This window comes from Aplidium turbinatum, chromosome 7, assembly GCF_918807975.1.
Source record: "Aplidium turbinatum chromosome 7, kaAplTurb1.1, whole genome shotgun sequence".
NCBI classification, from domain to species: Eukaryota; Metazoa; Chordata; class Ascidiacea; order Aplousobranchia; family Polyclinidae; genus Aplidium; species Aplidium turbinatum.
Window position 1 is genome coordinate 12,006,423 of NC_137478.1, and position 26,156 is coordinate 12,032,578.

General features: G+C 38.0%; 2 protein-coding genes across 6 annotated transcripts in view; one reads left to right on the forward strand and one right to left on the reverse strand.

The window, feature by feature from the left end:
• The window catches only part of LOC145774397 (GTPase-activating protein and VPS9 domain-containing protein 1-like), a 190,059-nt gene that overhangs the window by 20,789 nt on the left and 143,114 nt on the right, over positions 1-26,156 (forward strand). For all 5 annotated transcript variants that reach the window (XM_082585640.1, XM_082585643.1, XM_082585644.1 and 2 more), the window contains exons 2-4: positions 8,650-8,770; positions 8,846-8,955; positions 9,440-9,589. In XM_082585640.1, coding sequence (XP_082441766.1) covers positions 8,650-8,770; positions 8,846-8,955; positions 9,440-9,589 — 381 coding nt within the window. The remainder of the gene's footprint in view (positions 1-8,649; positions 8,771-8,845; positions 8,956-9,439; positions 9,590-26,156) is intronic.
• LOC145774412 (uncharacterized) lies at positions 20,109-21,402 on the reverse strand. The gene is made up of 3 exons (XM_082585665.1): positions 21,204-21,402; positions 20,569-20,654; positions 20,109-20,408 (listed from the first exon to the last, which is right to left on the reverse strand). Exons 1-3 carry the CDS (start codon positions 21,400-21,402, stop codon positions 20,109-20,111), a joined length of 585 nt encoding a protein of 194 aa, XP_082441791.1.

Below are 26,156 nucleotides of genomic sequence, written 5' to 3' on the forward strand. Positions count from 1 at the left end.
GGCCGTAGCCAGACCGCGGAGCAAGGGGATGCAACTTTTTTTTAGGGGCAAGGGGAGCAAAAAAATTTAAATGGGCAAAATCATTAAAATTGTAGCTGTTGCTTGAGAATGTTGAGATTTTGCCAAGGGGGGCGAAATTTTTTTCAGGGGGGCAAGGCCCCCCTGGCCCCCGGCTGGCTACGGGCCTGCGTGGGTGCCAGGCCCTCACGCATATTTCTGTGTGGGGGCAACTTTTTATGCTGTATTGAATATTGATACATAAAACAATACATGAACCAGCGATCGATAGCAGGAAAACACTTTTTGAATGCAAACCGCAACAGCTTTGCGATAAATAATCACTATGAACGAGTTGCGATGCTACAATCCAACACCAGACAACAAAATCTGTCATTTTTACATTGATTTAATGTCTGCAGACGTTGAATCAATGTAAAAATGACTGATTTTGTTGCCTGGGACATAGCAAAAATCTACCATTTTGTGTCGATTCAATGTCATCAGATGTTGAATACATCCAAAAACAACATAATTTACTACGTAGACGGAGCGTGCGTTTAGCTTTATGCACTTGCAAACATACTCGATGTCGCTTTCGAGTCGAAACCTTTGCACTCTGCAGTGAAATGTCGCGGCAGTGAATCGCTCGCTGTGAAAATGAACTTGAAGTGTTTGGGATCCCAGCGACCTCGGCTCCAGCGGAGCGATCATTTTCAAAAGCTGGCCTGACCGTTACGAAGCCTAGATCCCGACTGACGGGTGACCATGTCGATCAGCTTGTGTTCATAAACACCAACATGGGCCTGGAGCTGTAGACATTATTTTGTGTTCTTTTTTCGCAAATTTTCATGGCTTTTTTTCGCGTTTTCTAGCGAATTTTTATGTCGTTTCTTTCAATAAAATCTCATTTTGCAGTTTGGTGAATAGTTGTCATATTCGAAGTTCGGAAATCGAAAACAAATTGAATTTCGAATATTCAAATCATTGAAATTGATTAATTGAACACCCCTAGCCAACATGCATATTGCATATAAACCAACTCACGCGATGACCAAGGCGTTGTTCCACTCCAGTTATCAATCATACTCGATTTAAATCCAGTGTTTACATTAACGGAATTACACCCAACTAATTTGACACAATGTACCTTATTATATTTTTTGATACAGTCCATGAATGAGAGCATTTGTAATATCTTCAGCTGTTCCTGATATTGGACTGACAGCAGTTAAATACTGACTTCCAGGTTTCTGAACAACACTAGTGTTTTTCGCGAACAAAAGTCTTGCCACCTGTTGTTGATGCTATCTTGACTTATTTGCAAATTACTATTTAATGACGTCATTGATGACGTCATCCTTTTTCGGAGTCAGTACACAATGAATTGGATTCTCCTGACCTACAGCTACCGCAAAATGACTTCGGACCTTTTTGCGCACAGCAAAATTTACGCCAGGTTTGTAGTTGTGCATTTCTCATCAGATCATACGACTAACAATAACCATTATGGTATAGAAGATTCTAATAATAAAAAAATATTAAGAAAGGTCGATTGTTTTTATTAAAAGGTTTCATTGTATACAAAATGATTGTTTTTCTTGAAAATTTATAAAGGTCCGAAGTCATTTTGCGGTAGCTGTAATTGTATTGAATCTGCTGACGCATAAATCATCTTTTTACAATAAGAATTAAGTAAGTTATAACGTTTTCAAATCTTGTGAAAACAACTTCCTATTAAAAACAATGCATTTTCAAGCCTAGAAAAAATCGCTTCAGGTTAAGTTTATAAATTACGATTTTTAGAAATGAAGACGATGTTCGATCAAGCTCAAACTTTCATGAATGTCGTTTTATGACTATTCGCAAGAAAGAAAGTTTGTAGCAATGAAATCAGAGAAAAAGTGCGTTTCGACTTTCAACCCACCTTACTTGTTATGTATTGACTTGTTAAACTAGAGATTGGAATTTTCTAATAGTTGAGGATTCGAATGTATTCTAAGTTTGCATACAGACGGTGACGCAGGATACATGTCAAGTTTATGTGAGCAAACATTTTAATTTAATAGTCCAAAAATAAATTTAATTTGCTTTTTATTTTTCGCTAAATTTCAATTCAATTTATTTTTCTATGTCGGAATGTAAAAGAAACGATTGATGATGATTATGTGTCTGATCTGATACAGACGTTGGCGATCATGGTCTTCCAAATTTCTCTGTCATTTGCCATTCGTATAAAATCGTTCGTTTTGACTGTTGTGTTTGTGGCCCATTGATTCAATCTGCTTAAATGAGTTAATTTTTGTCGACCACTGCTTTTTTTCCCATCCCCAATTTTTCCAAATCTCCATGTCTGTGAATATGACCTACAAATTGCATCTGGCGCCTTCTAACTGTTCTTATCATATCGGTACTACTTATTGTCCAGCATTCACATCCGTAGGTTAGAATTGATTCTACATATGCTTTCAAAAGTTTAATTTTGGTCTTTGTTGTCATGTTGCGATTCCTGAAGCTCATTTTACTGAAAGTATCCTTTGCTATAGCGATGCTCTTTTTAATTTCAATGTCTCTTTGCCATCGCAAGTTATAGTGTAACCAAGATATTTCAATTTATCAACTTGTTTCACTGCAACACATCATTGAGTGTAAGGTTGCAATTTGGATAAGTTTTCTTTTTTGATACGGTCATACATTCTGTTTTTGAATTTAACTCTAAACCCATTGGTGTACTGTTATTGACAGCACAATTTAATAAGTCCTGTAGATCATTTGCAGATTCTGCTATCAAGACTGTATCATCATTCATCGGCGTATCAAGTTTGTTACATTTTGTACCCCAACCTTTACTCCATTCTTATGTTCGATGTCTCTCAAAATCATCTCACTGTAAGCGTTGATAAGATCTGGAGATCGGACACATCTGTCTGTTATATATAATTTTTAATGTAAAAATTCCTTTTGTGGTCCCTTTGTCTGGAACAAATAAAAGCTGTGCTGTTGAAATTTTCGATTGTAGTTTTGATCTCAATCTCATCATCATGATTCGGAATAAGCTGTTTGTTACGAATGTTATGTAATTCACAAGGCTAATTGTTCTGTGAAGTGAGCATTCTGTTGCTCCGGTTTTCTTAGGTAAAGTTATGAATATGGAAAGTACCATATCACTAGGGATGTTACCGGTGTCATAAATATGATTTACGATCTCAGTGGTTAGGTCTAAACCCCACTCATCTAAAGCTTCAAGATTTTCAACTATTGTGGAATAAAACACAAAACTCTCTAAGCTGTAATTAACACAGAAGGCGTCGTTGGATTTAGAATTTTGTAATACAGATGAAATCGGTTAATTGAATCACCTATTTGTCAGACGTTTTGATATGATTATACGATTGATTCGTTTAACCAATTTACTAAAAAAAGGTTTATTGTGAATGGGCGTAATTGTTGAGAAGATGTCTGTGCTGACTAGGCTGCAACGCACATTACAACTGATACTTCCCTATACAACTGTTTACAATTCTGGTTAAACTTTAAAGAGTTTCCTAGTTCTGTGTTACATACCACTATGCTGATGTCCCAGCCAGCAAAACTGGTCCTTTTTACATTGATTTATCGTCTGCAGACGTTGAAACAATGTAAAAAAGATTAGCTTTGCTGACTTGGCTGAGCAGTATGATCAAAGCATTTTTCTGCAAACTGCAGCAATCGGACTGCAAATCGGCAATCTTTCATATCACCGATCTCTGTGACGTCACAGCGTGAACTTTGACGTTGAAGTTTTTCATTCAAGCGGGCTATTTTTAGCTCCCTACCAGCTGTGTAGTTTTGAGTATGGAACGTGGCCTACGAAAATAGTGGTATGGTAGAAGAACACGGCTCACACTCATTGTTTGTTTTGGAATCGCAAAGGTTTTTTTTCAAGTCTTTTGCGCTGTCTGGTAAAATAATTAATTTGCATTGTTCTTTAACTGAACGAAACTGCACAAATGAAATTACGCACTGCATTTCACAACAGTAGGCTACTTTTTTTCAGCAATTTAAAAAAAATTCTCCAAAGTTTTCTGGTTTAAACTTTTAGACATGCTTTCGAACACTTCTCTCTCAAGCCGAAATACTTTGTCCATGTCCTTTCCTTGGAAGGCCAGTCGCCAGCAGATGACATCAAAAGCATTTAAACTTGTTTATTGGGAAGTGTGATTATTCCTTTTGTGTGCTCTTCTGTTTTAATGAAGCCCAGCTGTGCGAAAATTGATTCTTTGTGGTGCGATGTCTAGCACATAAGATTATAGCCTGGGATTACAGACACTTGTCTTTGTTTTGATCGCATGCGTCTGTCTCGCTTTTGCTTCATTTTGCCTTTGAACATTGCAGACAATTATGCGAAGCAAAAAAGAGACATTCTCCTTTCGCTAACGGGTACAATTATACGATTAAATGAATGAAGTAGGCAAACTAGAAGCAAATCCTGATGCTTTTATCCGACTTATTCTTTTAAGCGGTATACGCTTAACCGATGTTTTTACTTAACATTAGATTGGATTTGGTTTGGGATTTCAGGTTTTGATTCAAATAAACGATTGATACGTTTAAGCAGTATCCTATTAACCGATTTCGTCTGTAGTTGAGGATTCTAATACATTCTAAGTTTGCATGCAGACAGCGACGCATGATACATGTCAATTTTATCTGAGCAAACATTAATAGTTCAAAAATAAATTTAATTCGCTTTATAGTTTTAAGATCTCAATGGTTAGGTCTAAAAACCCCACTCATCTAAAGCCTCGATGATTTCAACTATAAAAGAAACGATATTACAAATTTCTTTTATGTGAGCAAACAGTTCAATTTAATAGTTTCAACATGTTTTGCTAAATTTCAGTTCAATTTGTTTTTCTTTGTCGGAATGCAAAGGGTTACAGAAGGATTATCGTTGGATTTTCAAAAAATTGCCGAATAGGGAACTAACGGATAAAGACTGTAGCCAAATAGGGAACTAGCCGAATCGGACTAGCCGAATCGGGCTGTAGCCGAATCGGACTAGCCGAAACGGGCCATTCCGAACTTAAGTATGCTTAAGTTTATCCATGTTCTTTCCCTATTCTTGAGTTTTCCTATTTCTTTTATCACCAATGACGACAGTAGTTTTGAAGAATAAACAAAATGATCAATTTGTTCATCGCTTTCCTTTCAATAGTGCAGGCCTAAGTTTAATGGCGGCGCCGAAATTTTGACATGCTTTTTGATCGCTGGTGGTATTTTTGTATTTTCTTGTCGCCTAAGAAACTGTGCTGTTGTTTTAAGAGAGTTGATTCACTTACATATATATGATTATAATTGAATTTCTGTTGGTGAATGAAAGTCAAATACCAAATCCTGAATCAACTTTGTTAAAACAACTGCATAATCTGTTAAACAACAAGACACTTCACTACAAAATATATCGCCAGCGATCTGGAGGCATGTCAAAATTTCGGCCTCTACTAAACTTTTGGTCGGCACTGTAGTAGTCGTATGTCAACAATAGTTAGGGGGTGCTAGACTGGTCAGTGGTCAGGCCTGTTTACAGGGATGCTAGAGTCAGAAAAGTTTAAGAAACGCTGGGCTATAGTGATATTTAGCAACTAGTATTTTATCGGTTAGGCCAGTAGTTCTTAAACTGTGCGTCGCGACGCCCCGGTGTGTCGTTTCACTTTTCCAAGGGCGTCGCAGTCTCGTAGAATAGTTCCGTTTCTTGGCTGAACTCAGTTTAAGATTATAGAAATGAGGTTAACCCTTTGAGGACCGCTGGGACACATGTGTCCCATGCACTTAGCCGATTACACCGCAATTAACTAAAAAAATTTCCACTGCTGATACCCTAACGTAGTATTGGATGTGTATCCTTTAAAAAAAATTGGAAACTCTGAATCATTTTTCTTGGTGTTATTTCAGTTTTAAAACAGTCAATTAAAGGGTTAAATTCTATAGTCAAGAGTCTCAATGGCATGGAGAAGGACTGGGTAGGTAAACAACAGCAATTCCTCGAATTGAAAATTTCGGAAAAATTTGAAACAGCAAAGAACCAAGCAAATTACACTCAAAAATGTTTGGAATTGTGTAAAGGACGGAAAGGACCAGCAACGAGTGTAGAAGAGTTGCATGAAATCCTCAGATCAAATCCTGACAAAAAAGAAAAAATAGTACAAACGGAGTTATCCTTCTATCGGGACACCCATAAAGCCGACGTCGTACAGCAGCCAGATTTGTTCAAAATGAATACTATCCCACACGAGGAACGATTACTCAACTTGTGTGCTCTTCTTGCAGAAAATGACCCAGTATAATGTTTCCTTGCCATCAAAAAATGATGCTGCAATGGTCTTGTCATCACAATCCTGCGTTATGTCAATTCAAAATACTGAAGACGACAACATTATGGAAGTAGGAAACTATTATATCACATTGACGACTAAAGGGAATGTTGATACATGGTATATTACTTCGTACGAGGGGCAAAACACCAATGGCAGATATACAATGGATCACCTCACGAGAATACAAAAAGGGTTGTAGCGCCCTGTGTTTCACCTTAGGTCTTTTCAACTTTCCTTAGGTTTGTTACTGTCGTGAAATTTACAATCCTGCTTCGGGATTTTCACCTTAGGTCTTTTCAACTTTTCTTAGGTTTGTTAACGTCATAAAATTGTCGTTGTTTTGCATATATGTAACGTTACCCAGTAATTCAAGTAATTTGTAGTTGTGCCTCAGGATTCTGAACTTTTGAAGTGTGATTAGGGATTTGCGTTCCTCAAGAACTTGCCTGTTAATAAGCTAAAAGCATTCTTGCAACCGGCAGTTTCAATCACATATGCGTAGTTTTTCGTCTCTTTAACGTTTTAGCCAACACATGCTTGATTCCTCAGCGACTATGTATATCGCGTTCTGGCCTACCATTCGACAGACAGAGAATTTTACTTTTGGTGTACTGTAGGGAGTATGTCAGATTATGGTATAATTTTGGCGCAGCTCACTATAATATGATTTTGGTACAGTAGTGATATTACTTCTGGCTCCGTTAGTGTGCGGTTTCCTGGGTTGGACTTATGATTTGAATTATGTTCTGTTGTGGGAAGACGATTGCAATCTTTTAAGTTATGTGGTGACAATAAAAATCATACATGTAGTAAAGAAGTACAGACCTCGTTCTCGGGTCATTTCTGCCACATTGTTGTGCCCGAAATGTCGCTGTAGACTAGAACTACAGCTAGGTATGAGTGGATAAGTTAAGTTACTGGCTGTCTGCTACAGGGTCCAATTTGAAATGGAAACATCCACTAAAAACTGAAATAATAAATTTAAAACCAGAGTCGATCGTTGAAAGCATTATTGATGGTGAGTGGAATGTTTCCCAAGAAAGGAATATAACAGTACATTGCTTAATCATAGTTTTATTTCCAAAACGGTTGAATAATTTCTGAAGAGAACTGTGAGTACACTTTCATAACTTTCGTTTGTATGTTTTATTACCCGATTTTTGCTTGTTTTTGCTGGCTTTTGACCCCTAAGATAACTTTAACCAATTTGTACAGAGTAAATCGGTATTGAGAAGTAGGCTATTTTTGCAAGATTCCTCAAGTATTGCAGGCAGTATCAAATACTATTACTTCATATTTTAGAAATTAAACTCAATTTTAGGTGTTTTTGCTTCAATATCTTATCTATGCTTTTTCCCTCTTTTTTTGTGTTTTTTGGACTTTTCTTTGACTAATAAAATTCCAAATTAGTTTTGAGTTCATATTCCATCTTTACAGAGCCTATTTGCATAAAAAAATGACAAGTTCATGCAGTATTTTGCATTTGAAAACAATTTATTTCAAAAAATTGTGATTTTTTGTTAAATTCACAATCCGAAAATGCAATTTTCAGTTTTTTGTGGTGCTAACCGCCAAAAACGCCTAAAGTTTAAATTTTTTTGCTGATTCTTCATTGTCATATCATATTATTGTTTAAAAAAGAGTCCTATGCAAAATCCAAAGTTAGTGCCTAAAATCCACCCTGTACTGCCTACCCCTATTACATGTGCGTTTTTTTTCCTTCAAATTTGCGAAGCATATTTATTTACATTTGTCCAAGCTCGAGTCGAAATTTGCAAAATACTTCCTGGAAAATTTTTCAAACTACGAATGGATTCGTGATCCTTTCGTAGTAGGAAATCCGAAAGAGAAATGCGGGTGGCAATTTCAAAAAATTCTCCCAAGATTCAATGAACTTTGTAAAAACAAACAAGCCCACACGTCACATTAAATAATATGCATTGCTTTTTTTGTTGTTGTATCAGTAAAGAAAACTTTAATCATAAGTTTCTTCATTTACTTTTATTTGCTGGTGCGTCGCAAGTTCAGAAACTTTTCCAGAGGCGTCGCAACAAAAAAAGTTTGAGAACCACTGGGTTAGGCAATTAACCTAACCTATGATTGTTAATTGTTTAACGCACCATGGCCGATCTTCATAGCAAATGTTTATTTATACAATTCTTGAAAGCTGTAATATTATGGGCTGTTTTTTGTTTTTGTTTGTAACATTTTCTTTTATTTCCCTTTCTATCCTAAATTTTTCTGAAGGTATACCCCCTTAATTCTCCATCAATAATGGAACAAACATGTTTTAAAGGATACCATTTGGAAATTGAATGAGCAAGTGCAACACCGTGCTGAGCAGCTATCTCATCTGTTTTGGATAACTCGACAACATTATCTAAATCTTAACATGTTGATTGTCAACAGTGCTCAAGGTATTCTTTTTATATAATAATTTTAAAGCTGTAATTATTATAGGTAGGCTGCAAGTAATGTTATGTTTTGTGTAGGCACTTCTGCTTCATGCTGCAGGAGATCTAAATCACTCGACTCTGTGCAGTTTGTGGATGCATACAAAGAGTTTGGTTATCAAGAATCTATGTATAGTCAGTTTTTGGAGGTACAAATTAGTTTGATAGATTTTGTGATTCCAGAATCCAGATATATCATATGACTGTTTAAAATACATTCATCATGTATATATATATAATTGTATATGGTGTAGTTAAGCTATCCTAAAATGTGTGCATTTATCCAATGCTAGAAATGTGGTAGTGTGCCATTCCATAACACTGTAAAGCAATTAACCCTTGCAGCTTTAAAAGTATAATTTGGCCTTGAAAATGTTACTCAAATGAAACCTGGTGCATATGTTTACCTGTTTGTTCTGAAGTTTATTGTGGTTATTGACAATAGAATTTCAAAACTTTATTGGAATTTTTTTTTAAAATAAAGACCGTTAAAACAGCTGTATGTTTTTAGATATTTTGATTTAGTGACTCTGTTATAGGGAAATCTTGCAACTTTTATGTCTTGAATTAATGCTACACAACAAATTGTGCCAATAATTTCTGTTGGTAATTATATTTATTTACATTTTCTAGGTTTTCATAAATAATCCAACTTTGGCTGCAGCATGTTTAGCCTATGGTGACAAACTGGGTCTGGAAACCACCTCAGATGTCGTTGAAATTGTTGTGCTAGGTTGTTATGGAAACAGCATTTTGAGTGATGATCACAAGCATTTGCTAGAGGTAAGAAATGCAAGATGACATTTAATGGTTTTCTAATTTTTGTGTTTGTAGAAAAATGTTTTCGCCCAAGCAGAAGTAAATAGTACAAACAGGTTGAAGTGGATGCTTTAGTTACTTAATTATTACTTTTTGTAATTGAGTTTGTTATGACTGTCACCATCTGGAACTCTACTACAACAACAATCAAACTAGTAAATAATCAAAACAACACCGGCTGTTGAGTTGAAAAGTAACTATTCTGCAACTGCATGTTGTAATGCTAAACTAGATGTGTTAGTTTAAAATCGGAATTACGTTTATCTTCTAATTTAAAGTTGCAAAGTCTTTGAGATCGTTATCTAAGTTGACACATGATGTCTGTAAGTTCACATTCAGGCTATGTCGTTGTGAGTGTGGATAGCATGCACATTGCACACTAGGGTGGGCCGTTTTTGACTTTTTTTCGAAATTCAAAAACGGCTAGTCATAAAAAGTGGCACATGCATGAAAAAATTACGTGTGCAAAATTTCATCAGTTTGGGGGTGCATCTTCTGCCCCCGCAAGGGGGTCAAACTTTCAATTTTTTAAAAAAAAGGGGAAATTTCACTTTCCGCTTTAACATAATTTTTTTATAATTTTTCTACTGGCTAGTTATAAATTGTAAGTGGAATGTACCCAGAACTTTCCTATGTAAAGGCATGTTCGAAGCTTAAGGTTTACTGACCCCGCATCGACGACCAAAATGCTGAATTTTCACCAATTTGAGATGCTATTTTGTCATTGCTCAATAAACAAAGTTGTCGCAAAAGAGCGAGATGGTGTTAATGCTGTACGCTCATTTATGTTCTGTCCATTAACTTTGCAGGATGATACGAATGAGGTATGAACATCAGTACATATTTATGATAAAGAGTTACAAAAAAAATTAAATAAACTTTTGAAGTCAAAATCTAGAGGTGGGCCTAAATTTCAGAAAAATTTGGACCAAATGAAAGACTCTGCAGAGCAAAAATATTTGAAATCGGTTGTTGCAGCCTGAGTGTTCCAATTTTTTGCAATGTATTTGCCCGCAGGAAAATCGTGTCCCTGTTACAGAACAACAGTTCCTTCTTGATCAAAGAACAACTTGCATAATGGTGATTGATAAACATGATAAATCGGCCACAAAATCTAACTTTAAACATTTTCCGAGGAGAGTCGCAAGATCAGAACAATTTCGTTTTTTACGTGAAGACCCAGGAGCAGGCACAAGTAGCACTTTGGTTAAAACACCATTAACTTCTTATTCAAGCTCAGAAACTTTGTCATCCAATGAAGAACGCTGTGAAGATTTTGATTATCAACCCGTTTTGCCTTGGAATACCCCAGAAAAAGCAAGGTTACTTCCAGTTTAGTAGTATTTGCTGAATCATGCCATGCGATCGTACTGGTATTTCAGATTGGTCTGCAGCACATATTGCTTCATCATTTCTACAAGATGCGGGAGTTGTAACGGATAGCGAATCTCAATCAGTCATAGTTAAAAGCGAAGTGAGAAGAGCGAGGAAAAAATGAGGTTAACAACTCAAATGGAAAGTAGGCCTATCATGTGCTTAAATTTGCAAAGCATATATTTTGATGGCCGAAAAGATTAAACCATCAAACAAAGTGAAATTACTGGGCGACTTCGAAAACATTTTGCAGTTAAAGAGAACAAAAGTTTACGGTACTTGAGGAGCCAAGTTCTCATTTCATTGGTCATTTTACTGTAGCCAACTGATCTAATGTGTCAATAGCTACCGGGATTCTTGAATATCTTGGATCCAATAAAATTAGCTACGATAATGTAATGGCAATTGGATGCGATGGAACCACAATAAACACAGGTCAAAAAAGCGTCGTGATAAAGCTCCTGGAAGATCATTTCCAAAAGCCACTTTAATGGTTAATATGCCTACTCCATGGTAATGAATTGCCTCTTAGGCATTTTATAAAAGATATGGCAATACTAGCAGACCTGATAGCTTCACTGGGCCCATTATAAAGCAGCTAGCCACTGTCACACAACTAGATGTTGTAAAATATAAAGCAGTTCCGGCACCAGAGATTGAAATTGATGAAAAGGACCTTAGCACTGACCAAAAATATCTTCTACACATGCACAGAGCAGTGAAAAGTGAAGGTATATCAATTCAATTCGCATATAGGAGTCCAGGTATGCTGAACCACTCAAGATGGTTGAACACAGCCAATAGAATTCTACGTTTATATGTTGCATCTAAATGATCTAACGCGTCAGCTGTATTGGTGGAACGTGTGGACTATATTATTATGAATGTTTATATTCCAGCATGGTTTGCCATTATAAAGGAAAGCAATTTCACTAATGACCAAAAACATGTCTGCTAGTTGGCTATTGTGCGTGTACTGTTCATTCATGCAAGCTATATGTTAGTATTTTTAACAACTATCCTTCATCCATATGAAAATATACGAGTTGGTCTATGTTTTTTTATGCCACTACCTTAATCAAAACGTGTCAGAGAAAAAGTTACAGTAGTAAAGTACTTGAGTATCACCTTGAACAAAGCACAGAATGCAAGAACATATTGTTGTGTTGATAAATCAGCAGTGGGAAGCTCCTTGGAGGGTCCAATGACAGAAGAGCTTTCCATGCTTCTTCTCTTTTTAGAACTTTTAGGCGTGATTTAACAGTTAACAATGCTACCCACCACAAGGTCAGCTTTATGAAATAAAGATAATAGGCTATGTCAGTGTTTCTCAAACTTTTTTAGTACATCGCCCCCTTTTCGTTATTGAAATAAAATTTCGCCCCCCTAATTTTGTCAAGTAAAATAAACATTGATAATAGAATGATAGACAAATTTAGTTTTGGGAATTTAATCAACGAAATTGACAGTAACATGCATACATGATACTGTTAAATGGGATGGATGAGCTTGGCGACTTTTACAAAGTTTTGAAATGTTTGGCGACATCTTCGTAAGATAGAGCCGAAGATCATCCCGTTTATGAACTAGCAAGCGATTTCTTTGCTTTGAAAGCATCAATGTCACAGCCGAAAACCCCTTTTCAACCATATATGAAGTAGGAAACGACAAAATCCACATTCTAGCTTCTTTCCAGAGAAGCTCATATTTGCCAGCAACCTGGCACCAAAACAAATCGTATCGATCATTTCTGAATTTCACTCTTGACTCATTGTTTGTTTGTTTTTCATATCTTTACGCTGCATTGCGGGAAAGCGGACTTGAGCCCTATGCATCGGTGTACGCCTTCCGACGTACACATGACCCACGCTGCAGCCGACGGCAATGACTGTTTATGGTTGTCTACTCTACTTGTGACTGAAATTTGGTACTACCCAATACCCATTACTCGAAATCGATCACTGGGTAGAGGCAATTATCGTAAAGTTTCTTGCCCAGAGAAACAACAGCAAGTGCGGGTGGCTGGAGTCGAACATGCAGGCTCTCGACTGCGAGCCCAAACGCGCTAACCACTCGGCCACTGCTGCAAACATTATCTGTTTGCATATCAATGAACTGCTCTTGAAGTTCCACTTCTACAGTATGTCTGTAGGTTCGGTAGAAAATGGTTGCACCACTCCGTTTGGAACATGAAGGTCCACGAGATCTAGAAAGCGAAGTTTCATGTCTTTATGAAGCATGTGTAAATGTGAGCAGTATTTTTCCGTTTTTCTGTAATAATATTCTCGCTCAAATTGGGAAACTGAGTTAAGACATTTTGACCTGCGCTTTTATATTTTTGACGCATTTCATCACAATATTCAGTGATTCATGCAGTTCAGGACTGAGCTAATACGGGTAACCAAATGCTCACGGTGAATTACACAATGTATTGCAATAAGTCCAGGAATTGCTCTTTTCATCAGTGCAATGAACCCTCGATGCTTTCCAACCGTTGCCCAAACACCATCAGTTGCGCATTGTAGAATATTCTTTAGTGGAACCCCCTTCTCTTCGTAAAAGTTTTTCACTGTGCATTAAAGATGCTTGATGCCCGAATATCTGTAGGAAGACTGAGCGCAAAAATTATTTCTTGTTCTCATATTATAAACAAAACGCACATATCCAAGCAGAAGCGATACATAGTCGGTCAAGGTGGAATCATCTATTTGCAGTAAATGGTTTGCGCGTTGGAATGTTGTTAGCGCGTTGGACTGTTATTGGTGGTTTGATAAATTCGCCCCCTTCGAGTGTTTTCGCCCCCGATCGCCTCCTTTGATTTTTTCGCCCCCCTGGCGCTCAAAATCGCCCCCAGGGGGGCGATTTCGCCCACTTTGAGAAACGCTGGGCTATGTGAAGAGGTTAATGTAGTTTTTTGAAAAAAAGATAATCTACATAGCCTATATTATATACAGTAGAGAAAACTAAGAATTTAAGTGCTGAAAACTTAGTTGTCTGAACCTTCCGGAATACTATGAACTTTATTAGTGTCATTCTCAAAGCTACATATCAAAAATGCTGAAATGTCAGAACCACAAATAGCAACTTGACCTGAATAAGCAGTTCTTATTCCAAAAGACCTGATAATTACAAACATTGTCTCCTACATTACACAATTGGAAAACCTAGCCTAACCTAACTTTGAACCGAAGCCTGAATGATTATTTAACAACCAAGCATAAAATTATAGCAAACAGTTCGGCAGAACACAACTTATCTAAATTTTGCAGCCTTATCTTCAGTAATCAGCATCAAGCTATAAATCTCTAGTTTCAGGAGTCAGGCTCTTTAGCAGCAGACAGCAATCGCTCGCGCGCGTGTGTGCGGCACACAACGCGTTTTTCCTAACTAGCCATTCAAAGCGTGCTATCTGGATCACGTGGATTGATGCGTTGTGATAGTATTTTTGTGGAATCACCTTGCAAGAATTATAAAGTATCAACCTTAAAATGGTTACATGTTTACGGATACTGGATTTTATTGCATAAAACTTCACAAAAATACTTTACACAACAGTAGTCACCCTGTGTGATAATTCGATTTTGTCCATTCAAATTTCACATCGCCTTAATGTCCATATCTTATTCTTGCATTTTTGATCTGTGAAATATGATAATTGTTATTGTAGAAAGCCTTCTATAGGCAAATCATGTTTTCTATGAAAATCAAGCAAAAATTAAACAATATTAGCAGTAAGCAATAGATTTTCGTATGCAAAAACAGGTGGCGTCAAAGCACAAACACTACTTTTTGTAACAATCGAAGTATATAGCCTACATTTCGTAAATTGTTAAAGCACATTAATCAATCATGTGATGCGAAAAGATTAGTCAGTGTTTACAAATTTTCATTTGTAAGATTTTTTGAATGTGATGTGACCAAACAGTCACGCTGGAGACTCCAACTGTAGTCAGCCATCATGTGGGCATCCCACCTGCCCTAGTATCGCTCTTCTATGACCTTAATGTCTTGTAATGACCTTAAGGTGGAACTTTTCTCCGTGCTCTTCACTTAGATCGTTTTCCTGCAAACCTTGGTGACCTAAGTGGCTGAAGAGATAGTGAACCTTGATACTCATCTTCATGCCTAAATCTTTGAACTTGGGAAACATATCTTACTCCAATTCTTGGTAATTTTCAGTTTTTTTGTTTCCAAGGAATTTCTGTGTGACTAAAAGAAACGATTGCTATGCAACAGACTCCTTGTCTGTCATGGATTGCACAAAACGTGCATCTTTTATGAGTTTGCGGATCTGATGGGGCCCATCAAAAATGCCTGCTTTCATGTTTTCGATGGTCAAAGCAGGACATGCTCTGCAAATGTAATTGAAGCAGTCGCCAGTTGTAGGAAAGACTTTCATAAACTGCTTCATCAAACCAAGTTTGATGTGTAGTGGTAGAATGTTGATTTTCTCTCTGGCAACTGAGAGGGTGCAGTGATGATGTTAGCTTCACCAACTCTCACAGAATCTGTAGGTTTTTGACTCAGTGATTGTTACGAGCTTGGCTGTCCCACGAGCAGATGAAACATTGATATTTCGTATAGGCGCTATTCTGGCCAAGCAAAAAATTACCATTTTCAAGCCTGCACAAATTAATCATTGGTGAGAGTCGTAATCCAGTTTCTGTACTCACTATCATTTTAATGTTATTGTAATCTTTTTTTAGTTTTGTTGAATGGCGAATTGGAAGAGATGCATATCTGTTACCGTTATGTAACAATACACACTTTAATCTTCTTTTTCAACTGTCTATGATTAAGCGGCACTCTTGAGCTCTATATTGTGGTAGGCTACTCTCATTCACAGCAGAATTCCTGCGATGTCTTCATCTTGCTGGCAAAACTATGAAAGCAATTCTTTTTTTCTAGCACAGTAAAACATTCTTTTTGATTGAAAGTGAAAAAAATACTCATTTTTTTGGCGACACTGGCGTGGTCAAGCAGTTACGTAATCGGAATGACACTGCGAGAAAAAGTTAGGGACAGTACATTACGGGACGTGCAACTCCGTTGTTCAGCCAACATTAGAAGGGTCAGTTGTCAATTTGACATTTTTTAACGCTTTGCTGCTGGCTTGCTTTTAACTAAAAACCTTAAATTACTTTAAAAGCATCCTCACTCTTCTTATATGACCCACATAAAGTATAATATTTTGTAAATTAGAAAAAATTGTAACCCTTCTTGTTGCGGAAAAGCCAAAAGCGGCTGTAGTTTCGCATCCCTATGATCTACAATCCCTAGAAAAAGTCAAGACAGATGTAATTTGACTGATTGCGGGAGACATCAAGCCAGGTTGATACCGAAAAGAGTGACATCACCAGTCACGACTCTGAGGATGAATTTTTTGGTGTGTTTGCGCCATCTCATAAAACGTCGGTGCAGAAGGAAACAGCAATTGTGGACGCCTTTTTTCGGACAGGAGCAAGTCGTTGAGCTTTTCGAATACTGAGTTAAAACATTTGTTCATTGAATACAACACTCCCATAATCCCATTCCTTCCAGTGCTGCGATGGAGAGACTTTTCTCTGTTGGAAAAGATGTGCTTAAGCCAAAGCGGGCAGGACTTAGTGACTCTCATTTTGAAATGCTCGTGTTTTTGAAAGATGCGTAACAATAAATTTCCCTTAGAACATATTTTCTATAACGACGTTAAAATGACAGTGTAACGAATGATAATATTCGATTTCAAGGTCATTTTTGCGTCACTATAGACTTAAAGAGTGTTTCCTAGTGTCATTTTAGATAAGTAGTGGTAGCGGGTAGCGTGCTACTTTTGTAAAATGGTAGCGGTAGAGCGACTAGCACGCACTATTTTGGTCCAAGTTGCGGTAGCGGGTAGCGCGCTACCTTGAAAGTAGCGGTGCCCATCTCTGCATTCATACAGTGTGTAAAAGTAATTGGTGTATCACTCGCAGCTCGCACTTTTGCATGAAACCTAGCTCTATGTCCTGTCATTGCAGCAGCTCCGTCAGTACACAGTACACACACCAACACAGTCCTAGATAGCAGCCCTACTTCTGTGAAAAAAATCATTGACTTTCTGAAAAATATCCAACCCTGTCGTCGTACTTTTATGTAATGGTTCACAAAACAGTAAATCCTCGTGAATATCATTATTGTAAATGTATCTAACATCAGACACAACAAATCAATAGAAAATCAAACAAATCAATTAACATAAAACAAAAGATGTGCGATTTTGGTATTGTCTGTCAACTCATCAAGCTGAATAGCATATTTACAGCCTTCTTTAATCCGTAAAATGAGTTTCTCTCATTGATCTTTGCTGATTTTGAAAATTCGCCTTGACACAGTAGGCTATTGTTTCATCATTTAAATAATATTTTGGAGCATAGATTTTACAGCTGGATGCCCTTCCTGACGCTAACCACAGTTATTGGCGGTGGGCCTAGCCTTTACTTAAAAAAGTATTTCCTGCAAATCAGCAGGATTTCTAACAAGTTTTAGCCAACCAGTCGAGGTTGTTGCCCATGAGGTGGGACGTGGACCCACTTGTTAGTTTGGTGTGTGATCAAGACCAGTGTTCCCCGGGACCCATGGTGTAACAATCCATGGCGACTGCCCAGGGTTCAAAGGTGCTACTTGTACCTCACACCTACCACACCTACTTGTTTGACAACGAAATTTTCCACATTTCATTGGCCTCTTTTTTGCCGTGAACTATTGTGCTCATTTTAACACTAGAACGATTGAAAAAAAAAGTATATATACCTTCAATGGCCTCTGATGTCGAAATCGACACTTTTCACAAAAACTTTATTTTTCTGCAAAATTAACAGTAAGAGTTCGTTTTGTTTTACAGTGATAAACTTATCTGAAGCACTTATTACTTTTGTCACCTATTTACGCTGTTCATTTTTTGGTTTTAGATGAAAATTATGACGTAGGCTACCAGGTTTTGATCAGTTTGAAGCTTGACTGTATCTGTATCTTGCCTCTGTACAATGATTTAAAAATTCAACAAAGCGAAGACATAATTATTATAAAAATAGCACAAAGTTTTCTTATTCGGGATAAAAAAAATCAAACAAACCAATAAACACTTTATGCAGTGTAGCCTTTGCACTCTGTGACTTTCCAGTCACCATTATCACACTTCTCACTTTTCGACAGTGGCGGCAACTGGTAACTGTATTGTTTTTGCAATAATGTCCATCACATTTTCTGCGTTTTCTAGATTGTCGTCCCTACTTTTCTTTCTCTGCAGTGACGGCTTTTGTTTCAGCACACGAGCAGTTCTCAAGCTCTCAATCTAGAAGATAAAATCACATCGGCTGATGTTGCTGCCGGAGTGCCGGGACGTTTTCTAAAAATAATCTAAGAGTTCAAAGCTGCAATATCTAGCATATTTGTCCAAACTGCAAGAGGCCATCTTTTGCTTGCTGCATGTGTGGTGCATTTTTTTGCCATTTGGTCAAACACATCAATTGCTACTTTGTTCTTGCTATAAAAATGGATCACAGAGGGTTTCTTTTTCTCTGTTGCATCAATACTGGGGCTGTCATGCATAGTGGAAAGGACATTTGCATTTTTTTTGCACTGATAGTTTACAAGCATCAGTCCTCGAAATTAGCGGCGGCACACGGCAATTGCCGTGGTAAATGCCGCCGCAAACGTCATAATGCCCATTATGCTACGGCAATAAAAATGCCATCGCAAAATGAGCATTTAATTCGGACAAAAATTGTTCAAAATTTCGGGAGCAAGTCTTTTAGGCGCTGACAGTTAGGCGCTGGTCTAATAGGCGCGCACACTGTGGCGTCTGGATATTTAGGCGCGGAGCACTGTGGCGCCCGGTCATTTAGGTGCTATTCCTAGTAAAGTCTGCAGATTGTATCAGCTTGGCAGGTAGGGGCGTAGGGCAATGCTTTTCACACAAAATATTGATTTATTATTGTTTTATTTGTTGTTAGTCCAGGTTTGCGTCGGTGAAAGCTTTATCAATAAATTATTCAAGCTTCCGAACATTATTGAGTTCATTTTTAGCTAACTCTTTCGCGACCACGGACGTAGGCTATACACACGTCTTGAGATTTTTGCAATGATGACCAAGGAAGTATCCCTACGTCCAAGGTTAAAAAGTAGCCTAATTCAAGCAAAAAAAATGTAAATGATGGCAGATCCATAGTCTTTGCCTGACCTTTTTTGGCTAATCAAAAAAAAAATTATTTTAGCGGTGCAGTTATCAGATGAGGACTTCTTAAAGATGGGGACACAGTGGATTTTTTTTTTCTTTCACTCATTGGAATTGGCAGTCAAAACAGGCTAGGCAACCCCTTATTTTGGAATTTCTCGATCAAAAAGACTGTAGGCTGAATTACGTAAACTTTTTGCGTAGAATTTTCCAAATTTCTCCATAATCATTCTGCTGTACCTCCTAAAGCATTGCGCGCAGAAACAAAGTACAATTTTTCTCATGTGCAGAATTGTTTTGGCATACGATTAAACTACATATATTTTCATATTATTGTATCATGCTTGGGTAGTAAAGATTATAATGAAGTACACTTTTCTGCCAATTTTTAAATTTTTTAGAAATTAGAAAAAATACCGTTTGGAAAGTTGCTAGTTGTACATTGAACGTTTTAAATTTTATTGCAAAGCTTTGCATCTTCGGATAGCTGAAGATGTATGCTTTCATTTGATGTCAAGATTGTGCGTCTACGTCGATCACATGAGATGTTTTTACGGCGTAAATACAACAGATTTGTGTGAAAAATGTCTGCTTATTTAGATTAAACGTCTGGACCTCGGTGGTTGCGAAACAATTAAGTCAAATAATAACTACACTAAACATCAGTAAAATCATACCGTAGCCTATATTGAAGCGGGTGGTTAAAATTTTGGTGTGCAGTGCCTGATTTTGCAAGTAGCCTAAGCTACAGTAAAGAACCCACAGCAAGTTCTTTTGTTTGAGAAGGTAGGCTACACGAGGTGGAAGGATAAAGATTTTTATTAATTAAACAATTAACAAATACGGAAAATGCGCAATCAAAAACTGCAAATAAATCATAAAACACAATGAACATAAAAAAGGTAATTTGAAATGTTAAGGTCCCATGTGGAAGTTGTGGCTCACTCCTCTAAGAAACTCCCACATTGTTTGACTGGGGCCGCCACTTCTCCCGATGAAGCGATTCACCAAAGTTAACAGCCTTTCGTCTGCATCTCTGTACTTTCTACGCTTTGCTGGCGGAGCATATCCAGCAATCATTTGCTCGTACTCCAGGTCACGAGATTTTTGCACCTTCCGCAAACTGTCGATCAATTTCCAAAGTGTTGGGTGGTCCATTCCCAGCTCACTTTGGATTCTCCTGTGTGCGGCTTCGGCATGGTTGTTTGTTCGATCCTAAAAACCAACACTGCATTACCATATGAATGATGAGTCATAGCAACCTATTGTAAAGTAACGTAAGCTGCTCTACACCAAGGCAGGACGCATTCTTCTGCATAACTCTGTGCCTAAACCGCAAATCATATCTGGTTCAGCGGTCAGTGTAGCAGCTTACCTGGTCATGAAGCACTCGGTCGTGAACGTTCCACATTTCCAATGGAAACATGGGGTTTTGTCTCCCGCCACCGTTTCGTCGTCGCCCTAAACAAAGCAAGCAATGGTTACGTGACTCTGCTTACTCGATGAGTCTGCTACTCACACTGTAGTGTCACCAGCTCAGTGGCCGAGTGGTTTCGCCTTCGGCTCTGGTAGATCTGAGATCGATTCCAGGTCGGTTCAAACCGAAGACTTTAAAAACGGTACCGATTGTGTTCTATCCTGCATAGCGCAGTGAGAATGAGTCGGGTGATAATGTGATAACATCGTAAACCTGATAAAAATTAAAAATGAGCCCTGTCGCTAAAAGACCTTAGCTGTTGTAGAGCGACAATAAATAAAACCATAACATTATTATTATTATTATCACACTGTAGTGCAGTGGCTAGGAAACGTTGCATGCTGTTTAGTATGAGCGCATCTTTTATTATCATTCTATTTTATGTTCCATAGAATTAAGTTTGTAACTAGCTTATTAAAGCCTTGCAAAGGTTAACTTAAACTAAATGTATTTTAGTACAAGCAGTTTGCAAGCATAGGCTATGCAATAAATTAGATAACCAAAGCTCAAACCTGAAGCAGCTCAATGCTCACCTACATAGTTGTCTTCTAACCAATCGATTAGAAATTGCAATTCTTGCGGCAAGTAGTTTTCCAAAGCTATCAATGCTTCTTCCACGCGTGCAATTGGAACGAAAGCCACCGCCACTAATGTTTTGCAATGGAGCGCGTATTCAGAGTCATTGCGGTAACGCCGAATAGCTCCTGGTATTGAGTTGAGGTGCTTTTGCATGTTATGGGTGAGATGATATAAGCACCCGAATATTTGCGTTGACGGAAATGTGTCCTTGGCTGCCTGGAACGCCGCCGTTTCGAAATCCATTGAAATTCCCATTGGCTACAAAAGACATCAATAAGGTCTAAGCGTAAATTCGTAACTGCAGTCTACAACTGTGTATGAGCGTAAAGCCAACTGGTGGTAACGTAAAAATCAGTAAAAGCTACAATAAGGCAATTCATTGGACTGTAGCTGGCTGTAGCTTAATCGCTTTGGACCTCTCAAGTTTGTACAAACTATACCATTAATTAATCAAAGTTGTGCGCTTTTAAACATTTTGAAAGTCATTTAACAAACAAGCACTGGTTTACTATTGACCTACCGTATTTTACGGACCATAAGGCGCACTTTAAATTTTTTTTTTTCCTCATAAATTGATCGTGCACCTTATGGTCCGGTGCGCCTTATGTATGGATCAAGTGCGGTAGTGCTTTATTGCCTACACTCAAAACCAGTACCGATACTCCTATTATATATGGTCCGGTGCGCCTTATGAACAAAAAACTAATCAAAGCAATTTATTGACAGTGCGCCTTATAGTCCGGTGCGCCTTATGGTCCGTAAAATACGGTAGTCAAGAAAAGCATTTATGTTGAAAAATACCTGAATGCACTATTACTTAGCGCTGCCTACTCCTAGAAGGCAATTTCGCATCCCGTAGCCTACTACTAGAAATCCTTGTAGCCTACGATTGCTACATGTCTTTAAAAACGGTAAAAACGGTTCTTGCTAATAGGCTAATCTATGTTCACAGCAATTTATTTAGTGGTAGGCCTACTGCTTAGCTTAAAATATCTTTGTTGATACGAATCAACTTTCAGTGCCTTTTCAAGAATAATTTCTAGCGAGAAAAGTGCAACATCGACAAGACTTTGTTTTTGTTTAATAATAGTTACATAGCCCACGCCATATTACCTCGTTTGTTGTAGTATCCGTGTGAATTCGAACTTTGCATCCCTCGTTTCGACCAACACAACGCCAAAACTTCTTAGTTTTATCGACACTCGTTTTTTCAAACGTATACATGAAGCCATCAGCAGCAATTTTTTCACGATTACGTGAAGTTGAAATAGTCGAAGCTGCCATATCAATCTTTGCTTTACGATGTAGCAAACTTACCAAACTTTTCGGTGCAAATGAAGTGCTCAGATCCAACATCGGCTTATATGCAGAGCAATTCGAGCAGTAGACGACCTGATCTCCACAGGACACGTACTTCTGGAGTAGAAAATTACCAAACTTTTCTGTGCACATATGCAGTGCTCAGACCCTATGTCGGCTTATATGCAGGGCAATTATAGCAGTAGACCATCTGATCTCCACAGGACACGTACTTCTGGAGTAGAAGTTGCCGGTTTAAAGGCGCAGCTTTGTGCAATCTGTTACCTTTAATAATTACTTCTACTTGAGAAGGATAGATCGTGTCGAGATGAGGTGCGGGAAAACGCTCTACTACTCTTGATATTAGCACATCTCTACAGGACATTTGCAATGCATCCTGAACACAAGTTGCAGCCAGATGGAACTTTACTTAATCTGTTATCTTTCGCAATTACTTCTGTTCGGGATGAATTGGCCATGTGACGAGAACGCGTAAGACGCTCTACTACTGTTGATATGAATACATTTCTACAGGGCATATAGGCTACACCCTGGCTACAAGTTGCAAGCATAATGGTGAGACTTCGCTCGTTATTAAACCTAGTCGGGTTTTGACGGAAAACTAAGTTACTCTTCACTCAAGCCTACCGCCCGCTTGAATACAGGCTACGGTACATTTTTTACTGATGTTTAGTGTAGTAATTATTTGACCTAACTAAAAATGAACTCAATAATGTTCGGAAACTTGAATAATTTATTGATAAAGCTTTCACCGACGCAAACCTGGACTAACAACAAATAAATGCCGCACACGCGCACGCCGCATTAAAATACAATATATTTTTCTGTTCAATACAACATTTTATGTGAAAATCATTGCCGGTTTCAACAGCTTCACTCACGGAAGCCATGACATATTTTTCTGTTCAATATAACATTTTGTGTGAAAAGCATTGCCGGTTTAAGCAGCTTCACCCATATATTTTTTCTGTTGAACATAACATTTTGTGTGAAAAAGCATTGCCGGTTTAAGCAACTTCACTCACTGAAGCCATGACCAACAACGCACACGCATTAACAAAACAATATATTTTGTGTGAAAAGCATTGCCCTACGCCCCTACCTGCCAAGCTGATACAATCTGCAGACTTTACTAGGAATAGCACCTAAATGACCGGGCGCCACAGTGCTCCGCGCCTAAATATCCAGACGCCACAGTGTGCGCGCCTATTAGACCAGCGCCTAACTGTCAGCGCCTAAAAGACGTGGACCCAAAATTTCTTCCTGTTTGATTTACTCGCAGCGGGAGTTTAATCAGCAGAAACATTGCACCAAGACCTCACCTCGGACTATTTTACTTGCTGTGAACACTCACACAGTCTTCGAAATTAGCATATTTTTACTTCGCAAAAATGTTGACGAGGCCAAACGGCAAAAGTTGAAATTGCCTTGGCAATTGCTGTGAACGTTTTATTACAAAAAAATTGCACCAAAACATGTAAAACGAGATGAGAAAAAAAATAATTAAATAGTCTATCACGACCGCACTTTTTGATTTGTTGTGATGTAATAATACCAAAAGTAGCGATAAAGCGAGCAATGCGATACGCACGCTGTTACGGTGATTCACGTTAAATAAGTCATTGGGGGGAAAAAGTAAGTTAATTTTAGGTTGAATCAACGTACGAGTCAGCACAAATCGATTTAATTTTCCAGGTGGGTTATATCGCGTAACAACAATGCCCAATAAGAAGTTAACGTTTTTTTTACAATAATGCGACGTCTAGCGACGTTAAATTATCATAAAATAACGTTAACTGCTCAACCAGGTACAGGTAACAAATCAATAGCTCTCTGCGAGAAGATTGCCCCGATTTACGTATACACTCACATAATTTATTGTCAAATCCTAGAGTTCATTGCATCACAACTTAAACAAAGCATGTGAGTAAATCACTCAGTAATGAAAAATAACTAGCCTTAAGCCTAAATACAATTATTGCTGCCGTCTGCATTTCGCCACACTCACAAGCAGCACTCTCTGCCAAGCCCCAACGCAACATGTCTGCACCATAGCGTCCAACACCAGTGAGCAAACGGTTACGCCTTGATGAGGCAAGTCTAGAGAGGCCATGTCCCAGCTGGTTTTCGGACGGGGATTTGAATACTTGGCGAAGTGGGGACTGGGGACGTGCTGCTTGACCAGATCAAAGTGTGGAATCTTAAGCTTCTCTGGGGTCAAGCAATGGGTTTTCTGGATGAGGATCACCGCTGCATCGTTGTTGTGGGCAAGCTGTGTGATGATGTCTAGTTTAGCGTTAGTGATGCCTTCAACATTTAGTTGCAGAATGGTCATTCCTTGGCCTACAACAGCTGGAGCTGTTCGCCCTGACAAGGGCGCTGTGCTTAGTCTGGGGGTACCATTCTGATGATTGTTCTTCCGCATGATGACTTTTTTAGCGACAGTTGTAGCAAGTTTAGTTTCCCAAAGTAGGTACTTGCGGGGACGACCACGTGGAGGTACTTGCTTTCGTCCCCAGTCCCAGTTGAAAATGTATAATCATGACTTCACAAATACAAAGCTATTGCACTGATGTAATGCTCAAGTTCTCATATCCTAATACATTTTGCAGCATATCTTTCAGAAATTGGGAGCATTGGTTGCAGATGGCTGGTTCATAATTGCCAATTACTCGCTAAAGCACAACCAACATTCTAGACCAGTGGAGAAATTCTAATATTATGACTTCAAAAACAAAACTATTTAATTTATATTATGTTCAACTTCTTTTTACGTGCTACACTGCAAATATAGTAGGCTACCAGTTAATTGACTATAATCAAACTACTAGGGCTAATCTCATTGCGGCATGTTTACATACTTGCAACCACTTGACATCGGTTTAATTTCTGTCATAACTACCGAAATGAAATCCAGGCTGCCATGAATCTTCGCTCGCCGCTTGTAAACAGATTACGCGTACGCCAAATGAACTGAAACGAAAATCTTTCATTTCGGGTGCAATGAAATGTCATGTAAGCGTAGCCTAAGACTCTCGCTTGCCAGCACTGCATTGCAGATCAAACAAAGTGAACGGTGTTCATTTTTTTATGATATAAAAGTGAAACCATACTGCAAAACAATTTCGTTATATTTTCTCTTTTTTATATGACTAGCCGCCTTTCCTCCAATGCACTTGCACTTTTTCGATGTGCAAGCTGTTTTCGCATCTGCTTCTACCTCAGCTTCAATATGATCTGCAGTAGGCTTGTTACTAGGGCCATTTATATTTTGACCTAAAAATTTTTTTTGACCTTATTTTTATCAAATTTTGACTTTTGCTGAAGACGATTTAGCTTTTTTAGGCATTTTTGTATTACAGAATGTCAGTAAGCTATTCCTAAAATCCAAACTGTTAATCTTCGAAAAGACCACATTTGTGAAGAGGATGTGTTTTATAAGAATTTAAATACTTAACAATGAATAAACAATGGACAATTTGTTACTTCTGCTTTTATGGGTTACTATGGTTTAATTGTGTCGCAGTTCCTGATTTACAATGCTTCTACAAGGATTTTGACAAAAATTGCTCTCAAGAATCACAAAA

Excerpts from the sequence above, each read along its gene's own strand:
- LOC145774412 (XM_082585665.1), bottom strand. The coding sequence starts at position 21,402 with ATGCAAAAGCACCTCAACTCAATACCAGGAGCTATTCGGCGTTACCGC. Across the intron at positions 20,655-21,203 it reads GTTAGAAGACAACTATGTAG|GGCGACGACGAAACGGTGGC; the intron begins GTGAGCATTGAG and ends TGCTTTGTTTAG. Across the intron at positions 20,409-20,568 it reads ACCGAGTGCTTCATGACCAG|GATCGAACAAACAACCATGC; the intron begins GTAAGCTGCTAC and ends GTTGGTTTTTAG.